The sequence below is a fragment of the Mauremys reevesii genome, unplaced genomic scaffold, assembly GCF_016161935.1.
Source record: "Mauremys reevesii isolate NIE-2019 unplaced genomic scaffold, ASM1616193v1 Contig70, whole genome shotgun sequence".
Lineage (NCBI taxonomy): Eukaryota > Metazoa > Chordata > Testudines > Geoemydidae > Mauremys > Mauremys reevesii.
This window is the reverse complement of record NW_024100885.1, coordinates 264,583-286,829: the sequence shown is the minus strand read 5'-3', so window position 1 is coordinate 286,829 and position 22,247 is coordinate 264,583. Positions and strand designations below refer to the sequence as shown.

At 50.7% G+C, this 22,247-nt stretch overlaps 1 protein-coding gene across 1 annotated transcript in view; it reads left to right on the top strand.

The window, feature by feature from the left end:
- The first annotated feature begins 3,472 nt into the window (after window positions 1-3,472).
- The window catches only part of LOC120394631, a 45,077-nt gene continuing 26,302 nt past the window's right edge, over window positions 3,473-22,247 (top strand). Inside the window, exons 1-9 of the mRNA XM_039518876.1 lie at window positions 3,473-3,518; window positions 6,528-6,916; window positions 8,651-8,746; window positions 11,303-11,533; window positions 13,759-13,781; window positions 14,469-14,590; window positions 18,206-18,345; window positions 19,224-19,246; window positions 20,833-20,915. Coding sequence (XP_039374810.1) covers window positions 6,533-6,916; window positions 8,651-8,746; window positions 11,303-11,533; window positions 13,759-13,781; window positions 14,469-14,590; window positions 18,206-18,345; window positions 19,224-19,246; window positions 20,833-20,915 — 1,102 coding nt within the window. The 5' untranslated portion in view covers window positions 3,473-3,518; window positions 6,528-6,532. The remainder of the gene's footprint in view (window positions 3,519-6,527; window positions 6,917-8,650; window positions 8,747-11,302; window positions 11,534-13,758; window positions 13,782-14,468; window positions 14,591-18,205; window positions 18,346-19,223; window positions 19,247-20,832; window positions 20,916-22,247) is intronic.

The following is a 22,247-nucleotide window of genomic DNA, read 5'->3' as shown; positions in this document are numbered from 1 at the left end:
CGCTTCCCTCCATCCCCAAGACCTATTACCCTGTCAAAGAAAGCTATTGGGTTGTTTTGACATGAACTGTTCTTGACAAATCCATGCTGACTGTTATTTATCACCTTTTCTTCTAGGTGTTTGCAAATTGAGTCCATAATGATTTGCTCCATTACTTTTCCGGGTACAGAAGTTAAGCTGACTGGTCTGTAATTTCCTGGGTTGTCCTTATTTCCCTTCTTATAGATGGGCACTACATGTGCCCTTTTTCAGTCTTCTGGAATCTCTCTTGTCTTCCGTGACTTTTCTGAGATAATCACTAATGGCTCAGAGATCTCCTCAGTCAGCTCCCTGAGTATTCAAGGATGCATTTCATCAGGCTCCAGTGATTTGAAAACATCTACCTTGTCTAAGTAATTTTTAACTTGATCTTTCACTATTTTTGCTTCTGATCCTACCCTATTTTCACTGGCATTCCCTACGCTAGGCGTCCAAATGCCACAAACCTTCTTGGTGAAAACTGAAACAAAGAAATCGTTAAGCACCTCGGCCATTTCCACATTTTCTGTTATTGTTTTTCCCTCTCCATTGAGTAACAGGCCTGCCCTGTCCTTGGTCTTCCTCTTGCTTCTAATGTATTTGTAGAATGTTTTCTTGTTACCCCTTATGTCTCCAGCTAGTTTGATCTCATTCTGCGCCTTGGCCTTTCTAATTTTACCCCTACAGAAGTGTGTCATTTGTTTATTTTCATCTTTTGTAATCTGACCTAGTTTCCACTTTTTGTAGGACTCTTTTTGATTTTTAGACCATTCAAGATCTCCTGGTTATGCCAGGGTGGTCGCTTGCCATCCTTCCTGTCTTTCCTAGGCGGTGGGATCGTTTGCTCTTGCGCCCATAATACTGTTTCTTTGAAGAACTGCCAACTGTTTTCAATTGTTTTCCCCCTTAGACTCGCTTCCCCTGGGATCTTACCTACCAACTCCCTGAGTTTGCTGAAGTCGCCTTCTGGAAATCCATTGTATTAATTTTGCTTTTTTCCCTCCAACCTGTCCTTAGAATCACGAACTCTTATCATTTCATGATCACTTTCACCCAAGCTGCCTTCCGCTTTCAAAACCAGCTCCTCCCTATTTGTCAAAATCAAATCTAGAACAGCCACTCCCCTAGTAGCTGTCTCCACCTTCTGGAATAACAAACTGTCTCCAATACATTCCAAGAGCTTGTTGGAGAATCTGTGCCTGGCTGTGTTATTTTCCCAACAAATGTCTGGGGAGTTGAAGTCCCCCATCACCACCACGTCCTGTGCTTTGGATGATTTTGTTAGTTGTTTAAAAAACCCTCATCCACCTCTTCTCTCTGGTTAGATGGTCGGTAGTAGACCTCTGCTGTGACATCACTCTTGTTTTTTATCCCTTTTATCCTTACCCAGAGACTTTCTACACGTCTGTCTCCTATTTCCAGCTCAACCCCAGACCAAGTGTGCACATTTTTAATATATAAGGCAACACCTCCTCCCTTTTTCCCTGCCTGCCCTTCCTGAGCAAGCTGTACCCGTCTATACCACTATCCCAGTCATGTGCGTTGTCCCACCGAGTCTCCGTGATGGGGGGTGGGGGTGGGCAAAGGGCGATGGGAGGGGCCAGAGGGTCCTGGGGGCCGGGGGTGGGGCTCTGGGACGGGGGGCCAGGTACAGGAGACAGGGTCTGGGTGCAGTGCTGAGGGGGGATCTGGGTGAGGGGGGCAGGGTACCCAGTGCCCTGTAGGAAGAGCCCGGTACAGGGGTCGGGAGTGAGGGGCACCCACAGAGCTGGGGCAGGGGCAGGTCTGAGCTAGCAGGGGCGCACATACCCTGTCTCCTGTACCCAGCCCCCTCCCAGGGCCCCACACCTCCCCATAACCCCATGGCTCCTCCCATCGCCCTTTGCCCACCCCCCCCCCAGCACCCTGAACCCAGCCCCCACCAAACCCTGTACCCAGCCCTCCCTGTGGCCCCAGTGCCCGGGGGTGGGGGGTGTAACAGGGCAGATGGATGAGGGCCCCCTGCCTCCCTGTGTCCCTGGCCAGGAGGTTGCTGTGCCTGTACACCTCAAGGTTAAACTAGGAACCCCAAAGCCTCTCCTGGCTGCCCTTAACTTTCGATTTCCTCGTCAAGGGTAATTGAGACTCCTCCGAGTTTCTCTCTCTCTTTCCGGGAAGGGGAGGAGAAAAGGGCTTGTGGCTACGTGCTGCATCCACACCCAGCCTTAATCCAAATTACGCTTTGCTGTAGCCAACGCCTAATAGAACCCAGGAGTCCTGGCTCCCAGCCCCCTCCCTCTCCCCCACTCTAGCCCCCTAGACCTCACTCGGATCCCCTCCCAGAGCCAGGGAGAGAACCCAGGAGTCCTGGCTCCCATCCCCCCTACTCCAACCCACCAGCCCCCCACTCCCCTCCCAGATCCAGGGAGAGAACCCAGGCATCCTAGGGATACAGATCAGGACCAGATTTGGATCTCAGTGACTCTGGTGTAAATCCAGAAGCCAGTGGAATTGCTCCAGTGTAATTATGGGTGAAATCAGACCCAACATTTCATTTTCCACCAGCTCCATTCCCCCAACGAGGCTGAGTCCTCCACACACTCATCTCAGCTGTGCCTCAAAGGGAGCTCTCAGATCCCATGACCTGTTTCCTCTCCCACTTTCAAAGCTTGTGAGTTTGTTACCAAGTTTCCATCCATTCCCATCAGCCAGCAGCACCTGGAACCAGTGTGAGGGACCAATGGATCCCTGTGCCTCGATTTCCACCCGCCCGGAGGTGCTGAGCGTGGAGAACATTGCCAAGGTGCGGAATCGGTTGGCGTCCCTGGGTGGCCTTTCTCGCCCCATGGAGGAGTGTCTGGACCACGCGCTGCTGACGTTCAGCCGGGAGGTTGGCTGCCTGCAGGAGAACACCCGGCTGGTGACCCGCTGCGAGGGGCAGTAGCTGGTGTTTGTCTCGGGCCAGGGCAAGAACAACATCGAGGTCTCCTACATCCAGGGGGTGCCCCACTATTGGGTGTGGCTTCCCCAGCAGAGAGGTCGCTCAGCGGGATCTTGGTGCTGAGCCTGGCGAACCTGGACAAAGTGATTAGGGGTTTTTTTTTAATTAGCTTTTGTGAGGAGAGATGATTTTAAGGCCGAGTTTGGTATGTTATTAAAGAATAGAAAGAGAACTTAAAGAAAGATACAGATTTTTGTTTTTAAAGGGTTAGTTTGAAAGAATAGATTAAAAACAATAGGTTTAAAAAGAACACACATGGCCAAAAAACTGGGCATTTACTGAAGTAGAAACTGTTTATTAAGTACTGTGCTACAGCATGGCCAGAGGGTTACAAGGGAGCCTTATTCCCTGTAAAGGGAAGAAAGTTTGCTATAGATTAACTAGAGCACCTGATGCCAATTAGAGCACCTGCAGTCAGTCACCTGATAAAACCCCCCTGCTTCAATCAGACAGTGTAGGGACTGGAGCAGAGGACAGTTTGGAGAAGTACTGCAGTGAGCTAAGAAGTCCCAGACCTTAGGTAAGAGGCACCTGGCTTGTGCAGAGGGAGGGCAGGAAGCCCCCCTTCCCCCAAGCTGAAGGGCAGGAGAAGGAATGAACCATCAGTTCAAGTGGTTCACCACTATCCTCAGGGCCCCTGGGCTGGGACCTGGTAGAGGGTGCTCCCTCCCTCTCCACCCCCCTCCTCTAGGGCACTAGTGGGGCAGTTAATATTCCACTGCAGGGGCAAGAAATGGTGCCCTGAAACTGCCCCCCCCAAAGAAGAGGAAGTGTGAGACCCATCATAATAGTGCTGGCAATTTGCCACAGTCCATGGTATAAAATATGAAGGCAGGTTAAAAAAGAAACATATAAAGTATTAAATATAAAGGTAGGTTAAGAAAAGAGCATTTCAAACCATTCAATAGAAGAGGAACATGTAGCTGGGTTAAGCACAGGTTAGAGGAGAGAACAGGGCAGTAAAAGGGAAGAGAAATCCCCTTTGAAAAGGGCAGAGATAGACAGCATGTGGCTGAGTCAGAGAGAGATCTGACCCCTCCAAGGGATTCTCCAAGTTCACAGCCCCTCAGGCTGGTTATCAGACACCAGGTTAAGCATACGTTAGAGGAGAGAACAGGGCAGGAAAAGGAAGAGAAATCCCCTTTGCAAAGGGCAGAGATAGACAGCATGTGACTGAGTCGGAGAGAGAGATCTGACTCCTCCAAAGGATTCTCCAAGTTCACAGCCCCTCAGGCTGCTTATCGCCGCCTTTGGATCGGCCTGATCCGATGTGGTTCTACAGCAGTGTCAGAGAATTCATTTTCCTGAACCGATCCCAGAGTCCCAGGATTTTTAAACAAGAGCCATCTCCCTCCCCTCCCTGCACTACCCCCCCTCCACCTTTAACTACCTTATTCTTATCTAAAAAAACAGACCCCCCCCCCAAGCATCTTTCCTGCCATGTAGCCCTTTCCCATAGGGGCTTTAATAAAAGTTAAAACCATAAGCCCTTAACAACAAACAATTTTTAAAAGTTCCCCCCTATGTTTTAGACTTATGTGACAGACCCAGGCAAGTGGGGTGCAGGAGTCTGGCAGAGGGTGAATATACTGGTCACTGGATGAGCAGTTTTCTGTTCCCTGAGTGACCAGAGCAGGGGCTGCACTAGAGTAATCAGGAACCTGCTAGAACCAATTCAGGCAGCCAGGCTGATTAGATCCCCTGCAGCCAATCAAGGCAGCTAATCAGGGCACCTGTGTGTAAAAAGAGCTCACTCCAGTTTGTGGGGTGTGTGTGAGGAGCTGGGAGCAAGAGGCACCAGGAGCTGAGAGTGAGGCTGTGCTGCTGGAGGACTGAGGAGTACAAGCGTTATCAGACACCAGGAGGAAGGTCCTGTGGTGAGGATACAGAAGGTGTTGGGAGGAGGCCATGGGGAAGCAGCCCAGGGAGTTGTAGCTGTCATTCAGCTGTTACAGGAGGCACTACAGACAGCTGCAATCCACAGGGCCCTGGGCTGGAACCCGGAGTAGAGGCCGCGCCCGGGTTCCCCCCAAACCTCCCAACTCCTGATCAGACACAGGAGGGGTTGACCCAGACTGGGGGGAAGATCACTGAGGTGAGCAAATCCGCCACTAAGCGCAGGACCCACCACGGTAGAGGAGGAACTTTGTCACACTAACCTTGGTCATTTTTCAGTAAGGACAATTTGAAGCAATTTGCTTTTTCAGCAAAGCCCCTGTTAGCAAAACCAGCGTCTGGGACTCATGGATCAGAGAGAAGAAGGCTGCTTCTTCCCTGACTTTTTAACACCTACAAGTGAAAGTTTTTTGTAAAGGAACAAACGCTTGGACAAACAAGCCTATCTGAAGACAGAGCCCTTTATTTAACATTTTTACATGTGTGTTTCAATTAAAAAAAAAAAAAAAGAGCCTGGAGAAACACCCCCGAGTGAAAACCCCAGAACCTTAGTAACCGCTGTAAAAGCAGCAGAGAGTCCTGTGGCACCTTACAGACTAACAGACATATTGGAGCATGAGCTTTCATGGGTGAATACCCACTTCGTCGGCTGCATGCAGTGGAAATATCCAGGGGCAGGTTTATATGAAATGAACAGAGACCTGAAAGCCCGTTCAGTTCTTTCCTTGTCTGCTGCCCACTGTAAGATGTAAAGGCGTAACAAGCGGAGGAATGATGGGCTGATATGAAATATAGGAGTGATGCTAAGGGTCCCTCATGGGCACAGTGCTGACAAAGGTCTATGGTGAAGTGCTCAGAGTAATAAAAATAACGTTTTAAAAAGTGAACAATTAGAAGCAGCAGATAAGACAAACCCGTGAACCGTTACGAGACTGTGCGCAGACGTATATACGGTCAGGGATTCTTTTAACTACTTGTACTGTGCGACACAAGGGTTTTTGCGGGGGTTGGGGTAGAAAGTATTTCTGACTTCTCTGGTAGCGCCTCAGGACGTTATATAGGATCAGGAGGAACTGCCGTGTCTAGGCACTGGGACGCCCTGTGCCCTTCAGGACACGGCCCTGGGAAGTGGGTCCTGAGACACATTGTCCTTTGAGAGGGGAAATAAAAAAATCTCCTCTGCCCCACCCCCTTTGTTTGCAACCATGGCAGGTGTTTCAGCCCATCGGGGTAACTGTTCCCCTCTGCACTCCCCTGTGCCAGGCGTTTTCCCTTTGCCGCCGTCTGGGAGCCCTTCACCCCTGGGCTTAACCCAGCTCTTCCCCTGCCCCTGCCCCCAGCTGTTTGCCCCCCTCCCACAGTCAGTTTCCACCCCCGGCTCAGACTCTGCCCAACCCACCCCTGATTTGTCCCCTTTTAGCCCCTGTGAACAGCAGGCAGCAGATTTTAACCCAAGCGAGGGCAGCGGCTTCAGCAGATGTTACTGGGCCTGCATCTGTCTGCCATTTCCCCCCCTTGCGAGGGATCAGAACTAACCGCACTAAAGCGGCTACAGGAAGGGCGGGGGCAGCTCCAGTTCTCAACAAACATTGGAGAGGAAAGTGAAAGTAAAGTTTGTTTGTCTTTTTCACAGCAGCCATGTCGGCTCCGAACTGGGGGGAAAAGCTCCAGGATGAGCTGGTTTGTGCCATCTGCCTGGAGCCCTTTAAAGACCCAGTGATTCTAGACTGTGGGCACAATTACTGCCAAGCCTGTATCACTGGCAGCTGGGGGGCCTCGGGTACAGGCCTTTGCCCCCAGTGCAGGAAACCTCTCCCCGAGGCGGCGCTGAGGCCTAACAAGCAGGTGGAGGCGGTGGTGGGCATAGCAAGACGCCTAGAAGGACAATGCAAGAAACATCGAGATGATTTGAAGCTCTTCTGCAAAGAGGACCGGACCCTCATCTGCAGGGTTTGCAGAGAGTCTCGAGAACACAGAGCTCACACCGTCATTCCCATTGAGGCAGCTGCAGAGGAGTTGAAGGTAGGTTATTTGGGTAGAAATCAGAGGGGGGGCTTAGACTGATTTGGAGACAACTCCCCTGCTTTGCATATTAGTCATTTACATTGGAACAAAGTGGGTGTAAAATGTTACTGGATCAGAATAGTAGCGTTTGAGATCCATTTTTCACAGGTGTATGTGACTATGCAAAGCAGGGGTGGGGGGAGGAAATCGGTGTTATTTTATCTGCCTTTTCCCACAGGGTTATTTATCCCTTCGCTGGGACTAGGGGGACCAGAAATCCCAAATCTCCTGTCCCAGCTGCTGCTGTTGGAAGTGGGAGGTGGGGAGGACCAGGCCTGGTGTCTGGCTGATAAAGATTTCCGGGGTTGGGGACTTGTAGGAGGCCTAGGGACAGACAGTCTTTACCCCTCTACGTCCCTCTTAATTCTTTCTATAGGCCTCTTCTCTGTAGGCTTTCATTATATATATTTATTTTATTGCCTTGCCATCCGGTGCCGCTTCCCCAGTGGCCGGGAGGGGAACCCGGGCCCACCCTCTACTCCGGGTTCCAGCTCAGGGCCCCTTTAATCAGCAACCAAGGTCTGTCCCATTCTGGACCTTCCTGCCTTTTTCCTGAGTCTTTCCGAACCTTCTGGCTCCCCCAAAACTTCCTTCTGCCAGCGAGTAACTGTCGGCTGCTTTGGCCTGCAGCCCCCAAACACCCCTCCCCCAAAAAGTGGGTGAATGTTTTGGGGCCTGTTTTACTGCTTATTCGGTCCCCCTCTCCTTCAAACTGCCCCCCCCCAGCATCAGTCCCCCCCTGCCTGCTGCTCCCCTCCGTGCCCCTCACCAAGCAGGAGCCCCCTCCCCCCCAGTCCCTTGCTCCTCTCCACGGCCAGGAGAAACACCCTAACATCTAAAATGGCGTCCCTTCAGTCCTCCCAGGAAGTGACTGCAGACTCCTTCTCTGCAGCTGCCTCTCTCTCCGTCATCTTCCTGCTGCTATAAACCCAGCCCAGCTCCTTCCTCCTCAGCGGGGACCCCCCATTATTCACTCAGGGGATTGCTTACACCACCCGATTCCCCGCACCTGAGCCTGTCTGCTTAACTGGCCCCTTCCTGAGCCCCCATTAACCCCTTCAGGGCTAGTGTGGGATGAACCCCTGTCACGGAGTGTAGGGGAGTCAGGCCCTGCCCCCCTCTTCCTGGGACCCACAGTGACTCTCAGCCAGCCAGTAAAACAGAAGGTTTATTGGACAACAGGAACACAGGGTACAGCAGAGCTCGTGTTCAGAGCCAGGACCCCTCACTCTGGCCTCTCTGGGGGTTCAGGGTGTCTGGATTCCAGCACAGGTTCCCCTGCAAACCCACCACCCCGGTCCCAAAACCGAAGACTGACCCCACCCTCTCCTTTTCTTTTGTCCAGCTCCTGGGCCGAGGTGTCACCTCCCCTCCCCCAGGCCTAGCTCATGTTACAGTCTGCATACCTGCCTCTCACCTAAAATCCTCCCTGCTCTCCCATCCCCCACATAGACAGTCCCTACTCCACCACAACCCCCATCACAGGAAGCCCCCACCTATTATTTCTATTCACCCCCCACCAAAAAAACCCCTCCCTCCATGTCCAGGTTTTCTTTATCCATCACAAAGAAGCCCTGTGGGGCACACGCCCAATTAAAACACACAGATCCTCGCCAGGCCACGTTTCAGGCTGACGGCTATTTTTAAGGTCACTTTTAAAGCTCAAGTGATTTTTTGGGGGGATTGTTGCAGGAGCAACTTCTGAGTCATCGGGCTCGTGTTCAGCGTGTGAGAGACGAGCGAGGGGGACGGGCAGCTGCTGAAGAAGGGAAATATCGAATTCTACTGGTAAGCGTCCACTCTTCATCCTGATCCATTGATAGTCGCCAGGGTTAACAATAGTCCCTGTCATAGGATGTACCTCCAGGGCGCCCCCTTGGGGTGGGAATGGGGGCGTCTCTCTCTCCTCCCAGATGCCCTTCCCTGGCCGTAGAGTCAGTGTGGGGCGCACGCTCTGGCCGAATGTCTTAGGAAGGCAGCTCCCCACCTTCTGGTTTTGTCCAAAACTAAAAATGCAAAGAAAATAACCTGCAGCCCACACGCCAGTCCAGGCTCCCCCGCTGCACCTCACGGGGCGGAAGGGAAATGGTCTCTGAAGGGGGCTGGGCCCCCAACCCGCTGGGCGTGTCTGAGGGACCCAGGCTGAGTGCCCAGGGGCCCAATTAAAAGTACAAAGTAAACATGGTTCCTCTGTGTCTCCAGAGGGTCCAGATGCTCTTCAGTGGCTTTCTGGGCAAGCAGCCCTGGCTCTGTGGGGCTAAGGCGCTCGAGCTCTGGTGCCACCTCGGAGTGCGACCCTCCCTTTTGAGGAGCAGCCCCTCGGGGGTTTGACAGGCCCCAGAGGTGCAGGGGGCTGGGGCTGACTGCACCCAGAGCAGCTCTTTAAATCCGTCCTGAATGGGGTGGGAAGCTGTCCCGCCACAGCCCCCCTCCTGCGAGCACTCCCATCCCGGTGGCTTCCAGCCTGGCTCTCTCCTGTGTGTTCACTGCCCCTCTCATGGTGGTTTCAGCTGCATATTTGATCACAGGTGAGTTTACATCAGGGAACTTCTGGACGAAAGTGTAGATCTCACGTTCATAGGGACACAGGACTGAAAGGGGCCTCCTGGGTGACTGAGTCCGGTTCCTGCTACCACCACATTCCTAAACTTATCAAGCTCCATCTTAAAACTAGGTAGGATGTCATTCCCCCCGCCCCCCCGGGTTCCTATTAAAAAGCTGTTCCCGAACCTACCTCCTCGGCTGGCTAGAAACCTAATTTCCAGCCTCCGTTTACTCTCACGCCGTTTATCCCCATTTGTTCTGCACTCAAGCTGCAGTGAGGTGCTTGGGCTTGGTTCTCATGCCATCCTGGCCATGTGACAGAGCCTTCAAAGGAGCAGAAAGTCCCCCTGACTCAGAGTCCTCCCCATGCAGCGAGCCACACCAGTCACGTTCCCAGCCCCTGGAGCAGGGAGTGGGTTAAGTGCATCGCAGCCAGAGACCGCTCCTGGGTGCTGACAGTGGAGGGGACAGTGTAAAGGGGGGAGCATGTGACTGCCCCACGTGTCGCCTCTGGGAGGAACTTTCCAACCCCACCTCCATGGACCAGGGCAGCCAATCTCCCCGGCTCCTGGGGGGCTGGGGCAAAGGCACGGGGCCTGGTGCTTCTGGGCTGGCCCTGGCTGACTCACAGCACCAGTGTCTCCCCTGAGCTCCCGTGCCCTTGCAGACGCCTCAGCAGGGCGAGAGGTGCAGGCAACGCCCCTACCTCTGGCTGAGCAGAGGGACCCTGCTCCCAGCACCTTCCCCAGTGACCCCCCACCCTGCACCCATCCTAAGGGCGCTGCACTCTCCCTTCCAGAGTTACCTGGGGGGGGGTTTCGGGCAGGGGAGAGGATTTGTCCTTCTCCTGCTGCACCTTCGCTTGGTACATTTCCGGCTTGGTCTCTGACAGTCAGGGCCCGGCGGGGAGCAGAGGGAGAAGGATGGAGCTACTTCTCCCACCGTGTGTGGGAGGTTACTCCGGGTTGTTGCCTCCGTGCAATGCAGTTTCTGTCTGCAAGACAACCCGGCTGGGGCGGGAGCGGTGGCCTGCTCCCCACCCGGGCCTGGCTGCTGGGGACAGGGGCCGAGTGAGCCGGAGCCTCCCCCCCACCCCTTTGTGGCTAGCCCAGCCGCCCTCACCCGGCATGAGGAATGGCTCCATCCTGCCCCCTCAGCTCCCTGCCTGGCCCCTGTATAATACAGCTACATAATAGTTAAATAATATTAAAATCAAAAGTAAATGCTTCAAACCGACACTGTCAAAACGCAGTTTTTCAGAATGTTTGTTTCATAGGAAATTTTGAAATTTTGGGTTTTCGTTCCCATTCAGAATGAATTTTTTTAAAATGTCAGAATTTCCCATGGAATGGAAGCTACGGTTCCCAGCTAGCTCTACGAAATATGGATTTAGGAGCCTAATTTTAGGTTCTTACTTTGAAAATCCTGGGACTGGGGATTTGAGGCCAGAGTACAGGTAAACATTTTCAAAAGCATCTTTAGTGGAAGATGGGGGCCTAATTGTTCAGTGCTTTTCGGATTCCCTCTCCTTTGGATCTAGGCTCCCTAGAAGAATCGCACAGGTAGGCACCTTGTGCTGAAAATTGTGTTTAGACCCCTCCAGGTGAGACTGGCTCCAGTTTGATGTGTAAGGACCATAGGGCTGTGCAGATGTACCCCCGCCGAGAATCTGCTTCTCCCCCTCCCGCCCAAAGTTCTGCCCTGTGTTAACAGGGCTCAATCTCTCACAGCTGAAATGCAGTTCCTACTGGGAATCCTGTTTCACTTTGTCACTGCCCTGTTTATATCTGTTCATGACAGAAACAGCTAGAGCGCCAGAAGCAGGAGAGTTTGTCTGAAATCAAGCAAGTGCGCCAGGTTTTGAAGCAGAGAGAGGAGCTCCTGCGTGACCGCCTGGAAGGCACGATACAGGACCTTGGGAAGACGAGGAATAAAAGTACCAACAGACGTTCTGAGGGGCTATTACATCTCGATAACCTGATAGCTGAGATAAATCAGAAGTGCCAGCAGCCAGCGATTGAGCTGTTCAAGGTAAGACCTGTCAAAAAAGTTTCCAATTGTCCATGGGATTTAGGCTCCTAAGTACTTAAATCACTTTAGAAAATGAGATTTAGGTTCCTAACTCAGTTGGGAGTTGCAGTGCTGACCCTAGCAGTGCCTGAACACCTTTTAAAAATCTGGGCCTCAATTAATATTAGGACCCCAGTGTGCCAGGTGCTGCCCAGACACACAGGGAGAGACAGTCCCTGCCCCAGCGGAGATCAGGGCCCCGTTGTGCCGGGTGCTGCCCAGACACAGACAGTCCCTGCCCGAAGATCTTGCAGTGTAACTAGTAAAGGTCAGGTTTCAGAGTAGCAGCCGTGTTAGTCTGTATCCGCAAAGAGAACAGGAGTACTTGTGGCACCTTAAAGACTAACAAATTTATTTTAGCATGAGCTTTCGTGAGCTACAGCTCACTTCTTCGGATGCATAGAATGGAACACACAGACAGGAGACATTTATACATACAGAGAACATGAAAAGGTGGAAGTATGCATAACAACAGGAAAAGTCTAATCAATTGAGATGAGCTATCATCCGCAGGAGGGAAAAAAAACTTTTTGAAGTGATAAGTAAGATGGCCCATAGAAGGTGTGAGGAGAACTTAACATAGGGAAATAGATTCAATTAGTGTAATGACCCAACCATTCCCTAAACAATGGGCCATCTTACTTATCACTTCAAAAAGTTTTTTTCCCTCCTGCGGATGATAGCTCATCTCAATTGATTAGACTCTGCCTGTTGGTATGCATACAGAGAACATGAAAAGGTGGAAGTATGTATAAATGTCTCCTGTCTGTGTGTTCCATTCTATGCATCTGAAGAAGTGAGCTATAGCTCACGAAAGCTCATGCTAAAATAAATTTGTTAGTCTTTAAGGTGCCACAAGTACTCCTGTTCTTTTTTTAGTAAAGGTCAGGTGCACGGGATCGTTGAGGGAGTAAAATGTACAGAAGTTTGCAGACCTACCCAATGACCTGAAGTATGTAGTCCTTTGATTTCAGTGCAGCACAACTATTTACACTGCATCTGAATTTGGCCCTTTGTGTATCATATACAGAACAAATGTGTCTGAAGTGTTCAGGTGCCATTGTATTCAGTGCAGCATAAAACTTTGCTGGATATTTATATATTGCACCAAATTCTGCCTGCCCCCCCCCCCACCCCCCCCCAGCAAATCTGATTCTGTCCAACTGTCTTGCACACTTGAGCTGGTTGATTCCATACTGCATTCACACACACAGATACACTTCCTGCTGTTATAATTGTCTCTCTGTGAGCTTCACTGGCTCCCTTCCCTATCTCATCTGTTAAAATGATCAGCAATGAAACAGTTAATGCGGACATCAAATTGTAATCACTAGGCTTCAGGGTCAACAACCAGTGAGATTAAAGAAGGGACTTCTTTCCCCTCAGAGCTATTGTTTCAGGCTCTTTGTAGCTCTCACTGCATTGGTCACACTTTTATCACCTTTACAACTTTTTTTTTTTTTTTTTGCATTCACGAAGGCTGTAAACATATATATTTTTCTTACTGCAGACTCTCAGCCTCGATTAGTATCTGCATAGGTCATGCAGGCCCCATTACCATGTCAAGCAGCCCAGATATTTGACAGCCCTTCTGTAATCTGAGACAGATTGAGACAGACCGTTTAGATAAATGGTAGAGATGGCTGAATTTAAAAAAAGGGGGAAAGAGGAGTGGAATCATAATTTCCTCCTGATTTTTCCTTTTTTTTTTTAAATTTTTTAAATTCAAATGTCAAATTTATTTCTCACCTGCTCCATGGTTGGTCAAACAAGATTGGGGGGGGGGGGGAGAAATCTGCAAAACAATTCAATCAAAAATTTCCCATGTCATCCAAAGGTCAAAATCTTACAAAAAATTTCAAATAGCTCTGACATAAACAGTAATAATATGAACACCTGGCTGTTATCTAGAGCTTTTCATCAGTACATCTCGAAGCACTTTCCAAAGGAAGGTCAATATCACTATCCCTATTATACATCTGGGGAGGGGAAGTGACATGCCCAAGGTCACCCAGCAGGGCACTGGCAGAGCTGGGAAGAGAACAGAGCCACGCATGAAGTTTCCAAACATACCCAACTTCCTGTAGGAATCAAAAATAAAGGCAAAGTGAATCCTCTGCCTAGGAGGGATTTCAGGTTTGTGGCTGATGAGCTGAGTTTCTTTTTGTTTGCTTTTCCCGTTCTAGGACATTGACAGCACCTTAAGCAGGTATGTGTCTCCTTAGTCAGCCTCGTGCTTCATCACACTGGGGAAGGGTGGAGAGCCCAGCTGGGAATGTATAATGCCCCCTCCCACCTCATCCTCCTCGTGGCTAAGAGGATGGAACAGGGAAAGCATCCCAGGAACGTGGGAATTACCAGAGCAAATCAGACCAAGGGCCCATCTAGCCCGGTATCCCATCTCTGATAGTGGCCAGGGCCAGCTACTTCACAGAGAGATGCGGGTTCTCCCCCTAGTGGCCAGTTATGGGATAACCTGCCCTAGAGGGAGTTCCTTCCCTAACCCCCATGGCTAGACATTGGTTTGTCCTCCAAAGCCGGAATCCTAGGAATGAAGATGCTGCTTATTGTGGCTTGAATACTAGTCTTATGATACGGGACAACAGGGGTGAACAGTCTGCTCAATAGCGATCATCGTCTTGAGCATCTAGTGGCCCTGAACTGAGGACAGGAGGCCCAGGCAGGGGCTGAGCAGGGGGGGGAGGGGGGGCAGGGGCAGGTGAGGAATCCTCAGGTTCTTTTTAATTCCCAAGTTTACATTATTACATGTTCTAAATAACACACCGGGCCAGCATGCTCAGAGCTTGCGCTCGCCCCCGTGTCCTGTCTTCCCGCTGAGTGGATTCAGCGGTTAGGAAGGCGCATTCTGACAGGAACCTCGTTCTGTCTGCATTAGGTGTGAGCAGGTGAACGGTGAGGAGGAGGCGCCTGTTGATTCTTTGACTGAAGTGGAGAGCAGGGTGCAGGCTCTCGCGGAAAGCCAGACAGTTCTACGTGATCTGCTGGAGAATTTCAGAGGTAAAGTTGTAACACTAATGTTACTGCTTCTACTAATAACTGTTAATAAAAGGTAAGTATTCCCGCAGGGTCTTTGAATTTTAAAATATTTGCGAGGGTGGTTCCCAGTAGTGATCACTGAGAGTTTGATTCCCAGTCATGCTCAAGCCTTGGTATGAAGCTTAAAGCGGCCTTCAGTGGGGTAGAAATGGCCCTCTGAGAATCCCCCGCCAATGTGCCAGCCCTGCTCCCAGCCTCCAGAGCAGGGGGCAGATCAAGGGTGTGGCCAGAATGTTCTCTGGCTATTCACTGCTTCCCAGAGGCCTTGGGAGCAGCCCATAGCCTAGAGCAGTGGTTCTCAACCAGGGGTACGCAGAGGTCTTCCAGGGGGTACATCAACTCATATAGATTTTTGCCTAGTCTTATAACAGGCTGCATAAAGAGTACTACTGAAGTCAGTACAAACGAACATTTCATACTGCCCTGGAGCTGCTCTAATTACACCCATGTGTGTATGTTGGTATTATTTTTATTAATATAGGGTATCACCTATGCACCAATTTAGCCATAAATCCCTTTATTAAATCTAAAGACCCAGTGGTATTTATACAGCTGCTCCAAATGTGCCGTAAATGCCGAAGCAGTAACCACACCCCTATAGTATCCTGCAGTTATAAGTATGGAGCAGGTACTTGCACAGGACTAGAGCTGACGTCCTTAACCCCATGTTGGCCGGCTCCAACAATGGCCCGCAGATACTAGCAGTGAATCCTCTAAGAGCTTTTATACCTTTTTTTACTGGTGACTCTTTAATTATTTTTCTTGTTTAAACTAGTTAGAACCACTCCTGATAACTGGGGCCTCTTCTCCAAAGACTTTTCCTCCTACCTTATCCATTACCTTCCAGGTCCAATGTTTCCAACTCGGCCACATTCTTTCAAGGCCTCCCCACCGCTGCTAACAGGACCTGCACTTCACACAAACTGCAAAGCATGTGTTTGCCTTAGCCAAGCTATTGCAACCTGTAACAGGGTCGGTACTCACCCCTGCCGCGCCTCCTGCTGGTCGGTCCCGGAATGTCCCTCGGTCCGGCCTTGGAGCGCCCTCGGCAGGCTGGTGACCCGCCTGTTCTCTGGCCCCGGCGTCCCTCCCTGGACCCGGTGCCCGCTATCTATAATTGGGTCTCCCCCTCCCAGGGGGACCCCACGTTACTATCCCCGCCTTGCCTCAGTAGTGGCTACTGTCAGTCATTGTCTAGCCCCACACCCTGGGGCAGACTGCAGTATCAGCCCACTCATCACAGGCAAAGGGGGTTTGGACCTGCTGCTTTGTCCTACCCCTAGGTTGCCCTCTGCAACCCCTCAATACCTGTGGCCCACTGCTAGGCCGCAGCCTGGGGCTTTCTAGGCTGGAGCTCCCCGGCTCCTCAGCCTATTCCCCAGCACTGCTTCCCTCAGGTATCCGCGCTCAAGCCCTAAGCAGCCAGGCCCATCTCTCTCTATAGAGAGAGAGAGACTCTCTCTGGGCTCTGGCCTCCCTGCCTTTTATAAGGCCCTGCTCCTCAGTTTGGGGCGTGGCCCCCAGCTGCAGCCACTTCCCCAATCAGCCTAGCCTGAAGGCTGTCTTCTCAAGCCCTGCCAGGCCACTTTTTAAACCCCTTCGGGCAGGAGCAGGATCCACCCTGCTACACACCCCCCACCTCAAGAACCCCTCCACCGGGGGGAGGCGGGGTGCTCTACCGGCCCAGCTTTCTCCTCAGCTGGGCCCGCAGAGAATCCCTTTCTTCTCGCAGGCTCTCCAGCGTTTGGAGCAGCCTGCTTGCCTCTTCAATTGTCTGGGTCCCCACCATAGACTTCCCTGGTCCTATGTGGGTTCCCCCATCGGTTTGGGTTCCCACCTCGGCCCTCCTGGCCCTTGTGTGGGTTCCCTGAGTACAGTGGGGCCTCTCTGCCCCAGCCCCTTTCTCTTTAGGGGTCTCGGTCTGGACTACCCCTTCCTGGCGGCTAGTCCCAGCCCGAGCCTTGGTTTCGGGCACTCCCCCTTTCTGTTTCAGGGGGCAATGCCTTTTTATGTGGCCCTTGGTGTGGCAGTGGAAGCACCCTTGGCGCCTTCCCCCTGCCACGGCCCCAGTCTTGGTTGTTTGGGCCCTAGCCCTTTCTTCTGGGCTGGCCCGGGCCTTGGGAGCTCCATGAGGGCACTCCCTCTTTAGGTGTCCCAGCTCCCCACAAGCCCAACACACTTGGAGCCCCCCTGTTAACTTCACAGGGGGCACTCGAGTCTTGTCTGGGTGAGGCCTCTCTGCCCCAACCCAGTAAGGACACTCCCTTTTCAAGTGTCCTCGTTGCCCACAGGCAAAACAGTCTTTAGGCCTCGGCACTGGCCTCCAGCCCAAGGTGCCTGGCCCCCATTGAGGTCCATGTGCCCGCCCCCGCAGCAGCTGAAGCAGCCGTGCTTGCTGCTCGGTGAGCCGGGCCACACAGGCTCTCCAGTAATAGTCTCTCATCTTCATTTTCTCCAGTCTCTCAAGTCTCAAAGTCCAGGCAATAGTCCACCGTCCTCTGGGCAACTGTCCCCCAGTTCTTGCCCAGGCCCTTTGTATCAGGGGCGGTTCAAACGGTCCCTGGTCAGGTGCCACTGTAACAGGGTCGGTACTCACCCCTGCCGCGCCTCCTGCTGGTCGGTCCCGGAATGTCCCTCGGTCCGGCCCTGGAGCGCCCTCGGCAGGCTGGTGACCCGCCTGTTCTCTGGCCCCGGCGTCCCTCCCTGGACCCGGTGCCCGCTATCTATAATTGGGTCTCCCCCTCCCAGGGGAACCCCACGCTACTATCCCCGCCTTGCCTCAGTAGTGGCTACTGTCAGTCATTGTCTAGCCCCACACCCTGGGGCAGACTGCAGTATCAGCCCACTCATCACAGGCAAAGGGGGTTTGGACCTGCTGCTTTGTCCTACCCCTAGGTTGCCCTCTGCAACCCCTCAATACCTGTGGCCCACTGCTAGGCCGCAGCCTGGGGCTTTCTAGGCTGGAGCTCCCCGGCTCCTCAGCCTATTCCCCAGCACTGCTTCCCTCAGGTATCCGCGCTCAAGCCCTAAGCAGCCAGGCCCATCTCTCTCTATAGCCAGAGAGAGACTCTCTCTGGGCTCTGGCCTCCCTGCCTTTTATAAGGCCCTGCTCCTCAGTTTGGGGCGTGGCCCCCAGCTGCAGCCACTTCCCCAATCAGCCTAGCCTGAAGGCTGTCTTCTCAAGCCCTCCCAGGCCACTTTTTAAACCCCTTCGGGCAGGAGCAGGATCCACCCTGCTACACAACCCTTTATATGCCGATCTAATCCTACAGTGGGCAGCCCCTGCGTGAACCCAGAATACAGGGAGGGCAAAGACAGCTTAATGCCCGGCCCCCTGTTCGCCCACAGGAACAGAGTAACTGGCCCTCGGGAGCCGATGTTAACAATATTCTACCACAGCAATGAACTGGGCTGGAACGCTTCCTGATTGATTATATAACATTTAGATTCTGTTAGCGCCTGGAGGCCAAGCAGCTCAGGGACCCTTTGTGTCAAGGACAGGCCCTGCTCCAGAAAGCTCACTGTTAAATGGTGCACAAACTACGGTTCTGATTCTCAGTCTCTTTTTTTCCCCAGTGGAATTGGCTCCAGAATTGGGTCCTCTTGAAAACATCTCGTCTGAGGTTCAGGGACAAGTGAGTGGTGAAGACCCGACGGAGGATGTGCCTGACAGCCCTAAAGAAGAGGACACTTCTGTTTGCCTGCTGGATTGGGAGGTATTGTATTCTGTGGCCGTTCGGGGAGCTGGGTGCCAGGAATGGGCTTTAGTGGTCGGCAGAGTGGATTGAAGTCAGTGGCGTTACAATGATCTACACCAGCCGAGGATCTGCCCTTTGAGTCCACTAGGGACGTCACCAGTGTAAATCAATTTTGTGGGAGGTGATAAGATACTTCATGTGGCCCTTAGAAATGTTAGCGTAAGGTTGAGTGAAAGTCAGTATTTCTGTTTGATAGTTCCACATTTGTTTTCCTCTTGAATCGAGACAGTCAAAATATCGAATTTTTTTTCACCAAATGGAAAGTTCTGAAAAATTTTCATTTGGAAATCTCCAAACGTTTCGCGTCAGTTTTGACATTAAATTGCATCTGCCTTTGACTGCAGTGCCTCATGGGAACTGTAGTTTGGGTGTTTCATGCCCCCATTCTCCCTTATGGGCCTGATCCTCTTTTTGGACTACGTCTCATGATGCACCATGTGGCTCAGTCAGAGGGGGGAATGCAGTGCCTCATGGGAGATGTAGTCCAACCAAGGTGCCTGGCCCATAGGTGAGAACATGGGCATGAGGCAACTGAACTACAGCTCCCATAAGGAATCAAAGCATGGTAGGAAGATGCAGTTCAATGTCAAACTGACTCAAAATAAAATGTTTTGATTCAATTCACCAAACAGAAGTGGTTCAAGTTGGGTCAAACCAACCCAAAACAAAATATTTCATTGTGATTTCCCAATAGAAAATTGAAATATAATGTAGATAGAAAATTCCCAACCAGAGGTACCAAACAATGTATAATTTCCTATAACAATTGACCTGGGAATAGAGATGCAGATCACAAGGGGATCTCCATAGAGTGACTTGTTTTCTTTCCCTTCTAGGATGACAAACTCAACTCAGACAGGTAAGTGTCTTCTCCTCTCTGTCACACACATACTTCACTACAGGGTGGATCCAATGCTCTTGAAATCAACATGAGTCCTTCCATTGACACCAGTGAGCTGTGGGTGAGCCCTACGTTGGAAAGAGGTGTTAGGAATTGATTGAGGATAGGACTGCTCCAGCACACAGTGGCTAAGAGGGTCAATCCATAGGGTCTTCCAAACCTCTAATTCCTATATAAATCATAGCTCATCCATCCTTCCTGTACCAAACCTGGACAATTCAGGTTCATTCCCTACAGTCTGTTCTCAAGGGCTTTGTCCAGTTGGACTTCTGTAATGGGGCTCCGATCCCTTCTCCCGGAGAGATGATTCCTCACCAATGTGCCAAGAATTCCCATCTCACCACACACGCTTTCCTGTTACTTGTATACTCCCTCCTACTCTTAAACAATACTTTTATGCCATAGAATCATAGAACTGGAAGGGTCCTTGAGAGGTCGTCTAGTCCAGTCCCTTGCACTCAAGACAAGACTAAGGATTATCTAGACCACCCCTGACAGATATTTGTCCAACCTGCTTTTACAAATCCCCAATGATGGAGTTTCCACAACCTGCCTAGGCAATTTATTCCAGTGCTTAACCACCCGGACAGTTAGGAAGTTTTCCCTAATGTCCAACCTAAACCTCCCTTGCTGCAATTTAAGCCCATTACTTCTTGTCCTATCATCAGAGATTAAGAAAAACTATTTTACTCCTCCTTGTAACAACCTTATATACTTCAAAACTTATTTCATATCCCCTCTCAGTCTTCTCTTCTCCAGGCTAAACAAACCCAGTTTTTTCAATCTTCCCTCATAGGTCATGTTTTCTAGACTTTTAATCATTTTTGTTGCTCTTCTCTGGACTTTCTCCAATTTGTTCACATCTTTCCTGAAATGTGGCACCCAGAACTCGACACAATACTCCAGTTGAGGCCTAATCAGCACGGAGTAGAGCGGAAGAATTACTTCTCGTGTGTTGCGTACAATAATCCTGCTAATACATCCCGGAATTATGTGATTCTGCAGTATATTATAAATAAAATGCAAAATTTCAATCATTCCCATAGAAAATTTTGACAAAATCAACACAGTCCTGTAAAATACTTTGATTTTGTTGAATCAGCATTTTCCAGGTTGTTCAGTTGGAAAACTTTTGACCAATTCTACTTATGTCCCTTCCCTGCACTGCTGAGTCTTGCTGGATGCACAACTGGCCTTAACCTTTTGGAGTGAACAGGTTTTTCAGCCTCTCACATACTTTGGTTGACTGCATGAAACAACGTAGATCTAGTTGAAAAACGGGGTAAAAATTGTGTGTGGCAGGGGATTGCTCTGGGACTTTTTTTTGTCAACATTCCAAGCAAAGTTTTCATCAAGTCTTTAAAATATTTTGACCAGCTCTAAATTTAATTGAAAATTGGGAGGAAAACAACAAACGTCATCAATTCTCCCCTGACCCCCCCCCCCCCACACGCACACTTTATTGTCAAAATTTGAATTCTCAACCAGCTGTCACAGAATAAGAAATAACAGGAATGTATCTATGTATTTTTTTTTCTCTACAGCTGTCAGAAGCAAGAAGCTGTCCCTACTGAGAGACAGAATAATGTAACTGACTTCATAAATGTTGAGCCAGAGGGAGACGTAGGTAATGATCTTTGGGGTATTTTGGTACTAAATTGTTATGCTGAAAGCTGCTAATGGTTCCCATCAAGTGAGTCTTTGATCCAAAGACAATCACAGACCTTGTTTGCCAAGCACCTTCCTTCAGGCTCAACAAAAGGAGCAATCAAGTCCCTTTATGAAGTGGAGAGATGCACATAATTGTAGGCATTGTCCATGGGATTAGGCACCTGGCCCTCCACAGCTGAACTGTGTGAGCTGAGGGCTTCCCTGTTTGCAAACACAGGGACTAGCAAGCATATCGGTTGCAGCCTGGGTGTGCTGGAAGCAGGAAACTTGGAGAAGTGAGAGTGACCCTGAGAGGGAGCAGAGAGACAGAGCTTTCTGGGCACGGAGCTCGCTGGAGGGGCAGACATGGGGATTTCTGAGCAAGGAGAAGGCCTGCTGCTGTTTGTTGCTACAGTGTTTGGAGAGACAGGACTGTGGGAGCCTTCTTTGTAAACAGACAAGATTAATTATCTCCAGCTTTTATCCAGGGCTGTACAAAGGAGGTCACGATCATTATATGATTTTATAGCTGGGGAAACTGAGGAACAGAGTTTTGAAGTGACTTGTCCAAGGTCACCTGACAGGCCACTATAGGGTGATCAGACGTTCCGATTTTATTGGGAGTGTCCCAATATTAGGGGCTTTGTTTCCTATGGGTATGTCTACACTGCGAAGTTGTCGACAAAACTTTTGTCTTTCACGGGTACTTAAAGCCCCTCCGCAAAAGACAAAAGTTTTGCGGACGTAAGTGGCAGTGTGAACGCAGCTTTGTCGGCAAGAGTGCTCTCCTGCTGACAAAGCTAACACCGCTCATGGGTCTGGAAGTATTTTTGTAAGCAAAAGTGACAACAAAGAGCGTTTACACGTGCTGACTTTTAGCGACAGGGCTGTGTCAACACAGCCGTGTCGTCTACACCACGCAGTTTTTAGCAAGCCCTATTACCCTTCACGCCCCCATCCCAATTTTACACTCTTGTTATCTAGTCACCCTAGGCCAGTAGCAGCTCCAAGAATTGACCCTAGGTGGTGGTCGAGGGCGCTCTCCGATAAGCCACACCGATTGCTCCGTAGTGCATCTGACTTGTATCATTGATTTCTCCTCCTCCTAACGGAAACATCACTCCAAGCCCACGAATATTGGTATATCGCTCAGGCCAAAGGAGCCACCATATTTACTGATGTCGAATAAGACATTTCACAGGTATAAGGACTAAGGAGAGCGCAATTACCCGTTTAGTTCAGTACCTCCCTCCCCCTAGGCAGGGCCTATCACCTCCCCCTCTTCACTAATAGCTGGGTCAGGGAGGCT